This window comes from Pseudochaenichthys georgianus, unplaced genomic scaffold (assembly GCF_902827115.2).
Source record: "Pseudochaenichthys georgianus unplaced genomic scaffold, fPseGeo1.2 scaffold_1912_arrow_ctg1, whole genome shotgun sequence".
In the NCBI taxonomy this organism is placed as follows: domain Eukaryota; kingdom Metazoa; phylum Chordata; class Actinopteri; order Perciformes; family Channichthyidae; genus Pseudochaenichthys; species Pseudochaenichthys georgianus.
In genome coordinates, this window is record NW_027262649.1 from 15,001 (window position 1) to 26,147 (window position 11,147).

Sequence of the window (11,147 nt, forward strand, 5' to 3'; positions counted from 1 at the left end):
CTTTAAAGAGTCCTCTCCTGCTGATGTTCAGGTGTATATCAGTATGTAGTGTCTCTACTTTAAAGAGTCCTCTCCTGCTGATGTTCAGGTGTATATCAGTATGTAGTGTCTCTACTTTAAAGAGTCCTCTCCTGCTGATGTTCAGGTGTATATCAGTATGTAGTGTCTCTACTTTAAAGAGTCCTCTCCTGCTGATGTTCAGGTGTATATCAGTATGTAGCGTCTCTACTTTAAAGAGTCCTCTCCTGCTGGTGTTCAGGTGTATATCAGTATGTAGTGTCTCTACTTTAAAGAGTCCTCTCCTGCTGATGTTCAGGTGTATATCAGTATGTAGCGTCTCTACTTTAAAGAGTTCTCTCCTGCTCACTCACATGTCTGTTCCGTTCGTCCATAATCCGAGCTATCTGAATCTTTTTCCGCCCCATCTTCGCTATTTGGTTCTTCTTCTTCTTGTTTTCTCAAAACGTCTTCTTCTCTGGATCCTTTGATTGACTTCCAAATCCTCTCAGGTTTTCACTTTTCAAATCTGCTGACTTCTGCGAGAAAACACAAAGCGTAAACATTAGAATCAACGCATAACACACACACACACACACACACACACACACACACACACACACACACACACACACACACACACACACACACACACACACACACTTTTTGACTCTGTGACCAACGAGACAAACAGTGAAACAGAAACATGTACGAACACTTCTTTTAATTAGCAGAAGGTGTGTGTGTGTGTGTGTGTGTGTGTGTGTGTGTGTGTGTGTGTGTGTGTGCGTGTGTGTGTGTGTATCATGTCCTGCTGTGATGCAGAATGTAATCGTTGTGCATGTGTTCGCACGCCCATCCAAACCCCCAAAGACACACCCAAAACCAGGCTTCCTCGGGGGGGGGGGGGGAAGGACGCTTCAGAGGAAGTCAATATGCAAATAATAATATTCGGCTGCGTCACAGAAACGTGTTTGTAAGAAACCGCAGAAGAAGAAGGGATTCAGTTTTTACCGCTCGCCACTAAACGTCCTCTACGGGCGGAGCTGAGGTGAGAGGACGAGCCGATACGGAGACGTCTTTACAAATACGTTTATTTAACACAATTCATTCATAAATTCATATAAATAAAAATCACATTAAGAAAGGCAAATAATTATTATAATAAAAACGGGATTTCAATTTTTCCGCTCGCCACAAAACATCCTCTGAGATCCGAGCTGAGGTAAAAATACGTTTATTTAACACAATTCAAACAGAAATGTGTTCAAAATATTTCATAAATTCATATAAATAACAACCATATGAAGGGTTAATTAGTATTCTAATAAAAGATACATTTAGATTGAAATGTGGTGGATCAACCAATCAGATTCCTGACCTCACACGCCTGCACCCGCCTGTGACCTGCAGTTACCCATAAGCCCTTGCACCGTGCACTAAGACTCCAGGTGAACAGACACTGCGGAAGTATTCCTCAAACTGTAAGAAAGTGATTTATACTAAATACCTAAACGGCTAACTAATCAGATGCTCAAACGTCATGAGTGTACGATCGGAGTGTGTGAGGAACTGACCAGTTAACACACACACACACTTTTCTACTTAAACAGAAGCCCCCACATCTGACCTTTGACCCCTGGATCAGACCCCTCACATTAACCCTGAACCCCACAACCCACAGGCCAGTTCAAGTCACAACAACGACCCCATTTATCATCGCCAGAAACTATACAAACTAGTGGTGCGCGATATTAGGAATTATGACGTCATCCCGATAAATCCTATTTTGTATGGACATGCTTTTATTTTGAAGGAGAGTTAGCGCCGTTGACAGGAAGTTGTTGTTGCTATGGAAACAACGTGACGGAGATTAACGGAGAAAAAGTAAGGCACAAGCTCTTCCGTTGATATTGGAGTTCAATACGTGCAACAACAACAAAAAACAAATATCCGAATAATGAAATTGAAACTAGATAATTATCGGCCCGATATTAGGAATTATGACGTCATCCCGATAAACCCGATAAAAGTATTAATAGCCCCGATAATATACAATATATTTTTTGGGTAAAGAAAGAAAGAGATCCTGTGTGTGGGTGGATTGGGATGAGGGGCGCTTGTTTTTCGCTCGGCTCCTCCCGCTTTGCCAGTACTGTGGTGTTAGTGGTTTAGGAAGAGGGGAGTTCTTCACGAATCCAGCGCTCCCTAACTCGTGCCTGGCTGAGACGTAAACGGCGTGCGGCCGTGAAGCCAGGACAGCAAACAAACATGTCGTCGGTAGTATGGGACTATTTCAAAGTTTCAGAGTGAGATAGTTCGCTTGCTATTTGTATGAACAGATGCAGAAGTTCCACGAGGAGGGAAGAAGGCAACGAGCTATAATACTTCCAACCTGATCAGTCACCTGAAACATCGCCATGGCTACGATGGTGTGTTCAAAGCGTACGGAGACGCCTGCGCTGCTAAACTAGCGGCGAATCCAAAGCCAGCTGCAAAGGCACCGGGGCTTTGACCTATCCACGAGGCTTTTGAGAAAGGAGAACTTTGCCAGAGACGACCCCAGCGCTAGTTCTGTTCATAGTAGTAATGCTCATGTCCTTTGCTCACTACTAGTCTCTTTTTACCACCAGGTACATTTAATATCTATATATATTATATTATTATCGGGTATCGGTATCGGTCTTGAGAAGCAGGAAGTTATCGGAATCGGTTTCAAAAAACCAATATCGTGCATCCCTACTGAAAACACAACTCAAACGAACTCCTCCCAAAAGACCAACGATTAGCTCAAGAAGCGATATTTTACCAAAGAAGCGGATCCTACGTTAAAGTTCCACGAAGCGTGAACCATGTGCTCTAACGTTATTCTGTAAAAATGATTAAATCCTGCACTCGTCTCCGCAACGGGAAAGCCATACATCCCTCTGTGAGACCAACAGCTGTCCGCGCAGAGAAGAGAGGCTGGGACAGAACGTGCTGGACGTAAACATGTACACTATTTCAAAATGCAAAGCAAGTGAAGCCCCCGTCTTCATCCCACATGTTGGAACACTGAAGGGCTTTTGGACGATGTTGTATCGACACCATGTTTGTAATGAAAACGGATCACAATTCGTAACCTTCATATCATCCAATCATGACGATGAATACATTCTCTATTTCAGTGCTTCTCAAACTCTTCTCAGCCGAGTACCGACCCCGAACATCTGTGATAGATCAATGAACAAAATGATATATTATGAAAAACTATAAAATACAATACACACATTTGACATGTTTATATGAGGACGTCCTTGGTGGTTCTAGAAATATTTTATATACAATTGTGTTTTCTATTTCACTTATTGTACTTTTTTAAAATCTCACGTACCCCCTGCAGTACCCCAACATGCCCCTAGGGGTCCGCGTACCCCCATTTGAGAATCACTGCTCTATTAGGAGTCGAAAAATAGTGACACAGGTAATGAAACACAGAAGACAATGTGTGTTTTACTGACGGATTAAAAGGTGTACCAGTGTGTGTGTGTGTGTGTGTGTGTGTGTGTGTGTGTGTGTGTGTGTGTGTGTGTGTGTGTGTGTGTGTGTGTGTGTGTGTGTGTGTGTGTGTGTGTGTGTGTGTGTGTGTGCCATGTGACCCGTGTCTTAACTTAAGAGCTTGGGTCGCAAAGTTAACTGGATGTTCACACACACACTGACAGATGCACACACACACACACACACGGCAGGTTGTCTTGGCGCGCTGGTGAAGAGGTGCACGCTTTCAGGCACACGGGAGGAAATGGAGAAGGAAATTGGGAACGTGAAGATGTAAGAGGATGAGGATGATGAAGGTGTGACCTCTGACGCAGAGCTGTTTCCCTTTAGGTTCATACAGTTATTTTAAATGTTGCTCTAATGTTTCATTTTCCTTACATAGTAATTAACATCATCACTTTAAAAAACAATGCTAATTATTCTTTCTTTCCAGATCTTCAAAAGTGAGAATATTCAGATTTTCTTAGGTTTTTTTTAATTGTGTTTGTCCATTTTTAGAATGAAATTCAAAATATATTTAAAAAAATAAAAATATCGATAGAAAATAAGAAATTCAAGTAAAATGTGCAATGAAAAAAACTAGTATAAGAGATTCAATTAAGATATTTCTATAAATATACAAAGTGAAAACTGTGCAGTAAAAAGATCAAATCAAATAAACATTTTTAAATAAAGAAGTTTTAGTAAAATGTCCAATGAAATGGAAAAAACAAGTCAAAACTAATCCAGAGAAAAAGCAAAAAATCCATCAACAATGAGAATAATCTTAAACTGTAGCAGGCCCGGATCCAGAACAACACGACTCAGGGGGCCTCTGAGATTAGAGGGGGTGCAGGGGTAAAGTGCTATTTTTATAAGTGGGGAGTGGACTTAACACCCTCTAGGGGGGGTCCTCACCTCCTCTAGGGGGGTCCGGGGGCATGCTCCCCCGGGAAGAGTTTTAAATATTGAAGTTAAAAGCATCAATCTGGTGCACTTTGAGAGCAACATTAAGAGATCTATGGATCTAAGTGCTCTTTGCTTGATCATGCCTTCCCAGTCCCTCATCACGCAGCCTATAAGAGCATGGCGCCAGTTGTTGTAGCCAGTTGTGGTGAAGGCATCTGACTTACTTGAACCGAAATGTAGAAGATTGCATATTTTGTACATGAATATTCAGCCAAGCTCTGTTTGAGACCATGAGCTGCAGAAGGAGCGCCTCGCCCCGCTGGACAGGCGAGTGGTACCTGTTTAAATATACCTGGCTCTGTTTCGTCGAGGTCCTCTGCACTTGGGGCCGCCGAGGGGTGGCGGTGTTTGGGGCAACGAAGACGGCTGCTCCGCCTCCGTGGGCGAGGCGGGCAAAGCCGGCGAGTCGGGCGGGAGGACGTTAGTGTCCACGACAGCGGCCGCGGGTAACGTAATGTCCCGATGACCTGAACTGGTGGTACCTGCAGCAGATGCAGTGTTGCTGCTGGAGATAAGGGCTGGCTGTTAACCGTGTTCTGATCCATCACTGCCTGCTGAGTCAGCGCCTTGAGGGGCGAGCGCAGCGGCACAGGTCACGCGCACCTGACATGATAACGTTACTTACCGTTTACATTGACCAAATAAATGCAGCACACGATGTTATTTAACCACAACTACAATTTATTTAATTTCAACTAAATTATTATTATTATTATTATTGTTATTATATATGTAATACTTCACCCTTATGCACCCCGTAGAACCGGGCCTGAACTGTAGCCTCAATAAACCTAATGTCCACCTCCTCTCGTGTTGTTCTCTCTACGAACAGGCTGGATACGAGCCGACAGCGTCTGACTGGAAGCCATAATTGATGTGTTTTGTCAAAACAAACCAAAACCTTTGATTAATAATCATGACGGTCTGCAGCGAGCAGCAACATGCCAGAGACAGCGTCACATGAATATCTGGAGTCTGAGTCACGCTGCAGGAGAACAGCACCAGGATCAACACCGTCTACAGCTCTCAGGCCAGCACACTCAGCATGCTGTCGTGAAAATAAAATGTTAGGACGCGAGATGACGAGGATAGATTACATAAAACAATAAGACATCAGTGCGTGTTCTGTATCTGTAGGTGTGATTTAATGCAGCGCTTAATCTTATTCCAGGATGACAGCAAACCTCCACCCACCGCACAAACCTCCCCGCTATTTATAGCCTGCGTGTAAAAGCAGAAGGACTCCAAAAATAAAAAGAGTGAACTTTTTACCCCAAACAACAATACGAGCTTCTCCTGCAGTCCTCAGCGGCTCCCTCTCAAAACAATTATTCTTCCAACAACTTCAGAGAGAGCGACAAAGTGAAAGTGCTGAACATTTAAAGTGTAATAGGCGACATGTGGCAGTGCCCTTGGTTATTTGGCAGGACAATGCATATCTCTGTGGGGAGTTGAAACTACAGTATAGAGACAAAGCTAACTTTATATCTGAGTCATGTTAGCTTGTTGTTAGCCTCTCAGGCTCTCCTGACACAGAAAGGAGGTGGACGGCCTCATCCGACTTACAGGAAGCCCAATGGTTGGTCTTTTTTAAACCGAAATGGAAGTTTAAATCAGTTTAAAAAGAATAAAGATGTTCCTACTGAATATTACTAGCTAAGTTATGCTAGTATTGCTAGTTATGAAGCTACAAAAAGACAAGTACTATCAAGAAATGTTTGATGAATATGCTAACTTATGTATGCTTAGTGTTTTCGATATCATTCCTAAAATACTGCGAAAATTACAATACAGCTTTATTGGAAAAATATGAAGCTACCAACAGCAGATGGCTAAGTTAGCCTAGCGCTAAGACTAGAAATGGGGAAACAGCAGGCTAAAAAGTATTTTCTATTATAAATAGTATATATTTTTTGCTTGAGAATGTAACATAATGTACATTATGTTTCATAACATTGTTACGATCCAATCCAACACAACCAGGGTTTACACTACATATAAGAACAACGTTATCATTATACCCGAGTCATGTTAGCTTGTTGTTAGCATGGTAATATGTATGTAGCCACATTTGGGAGAAGCGGCGAGCAAAGAGTGTTTTCTACTAACAAGTATGTGGGAAAGCATCTAAACAGGGTTAAGTTCATATAATTCCTAAAATAATAGTATTAAAACTACAATACAAGAACAATGCTAACCTTAAACCTGAGTAATGCTAGATGGTTGTTAGCTTCAGTTTGTTAGCAAGTTATCATGTATGTGGCCATAAAGTGGATGTTTGGGAAAAGCAGCGAGCAAAACATGTTTTTCTATTATAATAACAAGTACTAGGGTTAAAACTGCAATACAAAAACAGCACTAACTTTATACCTGCGTCATGTTAGCATGTTGTTAGCCTCAGGTTGTTAGCATGATATCGTGTTTGTTGCCATAAGTGCATATTTACAGGGTACGCATTTTATCCAGTATTAATGAGTCAAGTAGAAATACTAAAATGTAGTTCCCTACTTGGATAATTCACATGAACACCACCTAAAGTCAGGACAACACACTGAAACGTAGGCTATAGTACGAAAAATAAGCTAATTTAATAGCATTAAGCTAACCCCTAAAACCCCCTAACCTGTTATTTCAAACGCTGTCTGTAGAGACTAGTGTTTGCGGTGAGACAAATCAGCATTTTATAGACTTTCTGACCATAAACACTTAATTACCCCTCAGCAAAATAAGGGGCTTTTCTGAGTGCTTCCAAGATATAAAAAAGTGCAGAAATGGCATTAGTCATGTTTGGATGGAATGAAGCACAGAGGGCAGACTAGTTCAACAAAGTTCAAAGGGTTTCATCGACTTTGACAAACAAATAGAGGCTAAATGAAAGTCCTTCTCAAAGTGTCGGATGGTGAAGTGGGTAACTCGATTCTAATAAATGTGGTTTGGGAGGGATGCCCTCTATAAGCAGGGAATGAGTCACTTGGAGAAACAGACACCACATGCTCAGCATACGTGGATGATATCGCATTTGGATCTTTATGGGATACTACATTCTCTTAATGCCAAGCAAAGACACTCAAGCAAAAAGAAAACTCACTCCTTCTCAGATGTACGACTAACGCTGCATATCAGGATGCCATGAACTCTGATTTCCAAGAACATCAAAGTGAAATACACTTAGAAATCATCAGATCTTGCCTAAGAATTATCTTTCTTTTACGTTTTCTTCAGTATAAAAGTAATCCTTTATATTCAATATATATCTACAGGATATCTTCATCTCTTATTTCCAAGAATAACGCAGTGAAATCCACTCAAAAATGGGTTAAGCCCCTGTCACACAATTGACACCCGATGGACACACGATAAAGGAAATGTTCAAATTCGGCTGTGATCGTAGCAACATCGGGCCGTTCGTGAGGGCGTCTAAGCCATCGTATGACCGCCGGTGGAGTTTCTCAGGCTCCGGCAGCAACTTCGTGAACGGCAACTTCGTAAGGCACTCGTGAGGGCATCGTGTCAAGTCGTGTCATCTTCGTGTTATCATCGGGCATTCGCCCTCACTCTGATCGGGGCGAATGCCCGATGGCACCGATGATAACACGATGCCCTCACGATGGCCTTACGGAGGGCGACACGGACACACGAATTCAACACGAAAATGAACCTTCTCGAGGTCCTTCGGCTATTTGTTGGCATGCCAAAGATTTTGCCTCCGCTCACGAAGTTGCTTCCGGAGCCTGAGAAACTCCACCGGCGGTCATACGATGGCTTACGATGCCCTCACGAACGGCTCGATGCTACGATCACAGCCGAATTTGAACGTTTCCTTTATCGTGTGTCCATCGGGTTGTTTTATTGCACAACAAAATCACGTAAACATATCATGTAAACAACCCAATTTGTGTTCTGTGAAACTAAAAAGGATATCATATATTATTTTGAAGGCGAGTTGACAGGAAGTTGTTGTTGCTATGGAAACAACATGACGGAGAAAACGTAATATCTTCTACATATAAAGACGGAGAAAGTAAAGAACAAAGTCTGAAGATATCAGTGCTGTATCATAGTACTGTAACATAATTGTGTGTGTTACTTTCGTTGCAGTTGTACGTCTTAAATGTAATGTAAATGTTGCCTTCGTGTGGTTCGGGGCCATCTTCGTGCGAAATTCACAATTCCATATTCGTGTGTCCATCGGGTGTCCACTTCGGGACAGGGTGACGGGGCTTTAGGGTTATGTAAATACACTGGGAATCATTGAGAGATGACTAAAGACTGGAACAGAATATTAATGGCAACGTATTTGTAAAGATTTGCCAACAGGTTCCTTTTTTATTATTAATAACATATGTATACTTTTTATTATGTAAGTCTTTACTTTATTTGCACTATACTTCTGCTGCTGTGATAATGTATACTTCCCCGTTGCGGGACAAATAAAGGAATTCTGATTCTGATATCGAAGGAAAAAAGCCATTCAGAACAATAAGAATCAACATGTTTTGAAGTTTTCTATCAAAGTAATAAACCAGTGACATTTCTCTGTGCATCCATTGGTTGACTGTAGACAGGAAGTGCTAACAGCTAATTCGGCGTACGTTCAATGGTGCCAATAATAAGCTGAACAACGATGTCACCGATATTGGATGAGCTTTTACGGCGTCTTTAACCAGTTGTTTTCCTGAAGTCCTGCTGACAAACAACTAGAAGGGCACTTGAAGAGCTCTAAAACCGAAGCTTCGTTCACAAATCCTCAGATGTTCCCGTTTCCACGAGTCGGTAAGACTTTCTTCCGACTTGTGTGTGCTCATGAGAAAGATATGTCGTATTGTATTTCTTATAGTGTTCAAACAAGACCTTCCTAGTTGTTTCCATGAATCAGAAACTTATCTTTCGGAGTATTCTGACAGCACATGAATGCACCACAAATTAGCAAAGTTAATCTCAATATCGCCATGGCAATTATGTCGATAAACATCATCAGTAATGTGGATATTCTGACTAGGCGGGTAAAGGTAAATGATAGAACGGCTTAAACCGTCTAGTGAATCCAGAACATTAGGTTTAATGCAGTTTCTAAAACCAGGAAAAAATAATACTTATCTTCCACGATATCTTCTCTAATACCACCGATATATTCCCCAGCCCTATATCTGCGCTCTAATTCAGATCCACTCCAAAATGTTGTGAGTCCTTCCTCGTCCAACGCTACACACTTCCACCAAATTTCAGAACAATTCGGCCAGTAGTTTAACGGTAATCCTGCCGGGAAAAAGAAGCTGTCCGCAAACGTGAACTTCTAAAATGACCAACATACTTAGAATCTACAATATATCTGCCGTGTACTTTAAATTCACACAAACATCGGGCTAGTAGACAAACAAACAAATCGACAGACCAATAAAAAACAACAACACAGGATCCCAAATTGCTTAATCCGTAATTGCGTAAAAGTACCAACGATTCTGGCTAAACGTTGATATCTGAGATAAAAACACTAAAGCCGTGAACAGCATAATACAGAATAAAGTTATTGTAAAGAACTACCAACATTTAACTGATTACTGTCAAATTACCATATCTTTTGTACCTGCCTAAAATGACCCACACATAAAATCAAACTCTATGTATACGTCGATGTACTTCATGTTAGGTCAATACACCGGGAACCATTGAGAGACGACGCTGTAGCCTGGAACAGAATATTAATATTAACGTTTTTGTAAAGATGTCCCAATATTTAACAGGTTATTCTTAAACCAATGCTACACCTTTCCACCAAGTTAAACAAATAATTAAATATCCTACATTTTTGTCCCATTATCCTGCAAACCCGAAACACATACCTTCACAACATTACTCGTTAACATACAATCTATGACCAGCATCTTTACGCTCAAGGGGGCAATGCCTTAGTTTCCACGTGCCCCACATCGCGACATCCAGCCCTGATGGTGAAAATGCCAACGGGTGTAAGGAGAACAGATATAATCCCTGAACAGACAAATAAAAAGTGCCTTAACATCTCTGAAACAAACTTCCTTAAACTATAACACCACTTTTACCGGACTCCTATTCGGTATCTTACCAAGAGTTGCTGTAGAGAAGTATATTCCTCACAAAAAGTTTACCGAGTGTTTCCACCAGCCCCCAGCCGGGTTAGATCTACCGGTCCGCGGCTCCGCACTTAGCCCGTACACGGAGCTCCTTCCCCGGGTAAGAAACCAGAGTCACCGCTGATGAAACTCTCAGAACCGAGAGACTTGCGAGTCCGCTGTGAGGAGCAAAGATCCGCAGAGACACTTGAGAGGAGGATTATCCCTTCTGTTTGTTTCCTGTTGTTTGTGGCGTGTCAGACCCGCACGCCCCGCATCACACACACTCCCAGACACACGCACACACTTATGACACACACACTAAATTGAGGCTTACCTCCTTCAGCTCCGCATGTCTTCCTCCGTGTCTCCGTCCAGCGGTGCTTCAGTTTACTGTCAGAAAGCACCTGAACACACACACACACACACACACACACACACACACACACACACACACACACACACACACACACACACACACACACACACACACACACACACACACACACACACACACACACACACACACACACCACAAACACGCACGACCACACAGGATATAAGAATAGTGAGACA

General features: G+C 42.0%; 1 protein-coding gene across 1 annotated transcript in view; it reads right to left on the reverse strand.

Moving 5' to 3' along the window:
- Positions 1 to 10,988, reverse strand: part of LOC117441697 (myocyte-specific enhancer factor 2C-like) — a gene marked incomplete at its 3' end in the record, with an annotated part of 25,386 nt that extends 14,398 nt beyond the window's left edge. Inside the window, exons 1-2 of the mRNA XM_034077735.1 lie at positions 10,909 to 10,988; positions 372 to 536 (exon numbers count right to left, since the gene is read on the reverse strand). Coding sequence (XP_033933626.1) covers positions 372 to 425 — 54 coding nt within the window. The remainder of the gene's footprint in view (positions 1 to 371; positions 537 to 10,908) is intronic.
- Between the last annotated feature and the right edge of the window lie 159 nt (positions 10,989 to 11,147).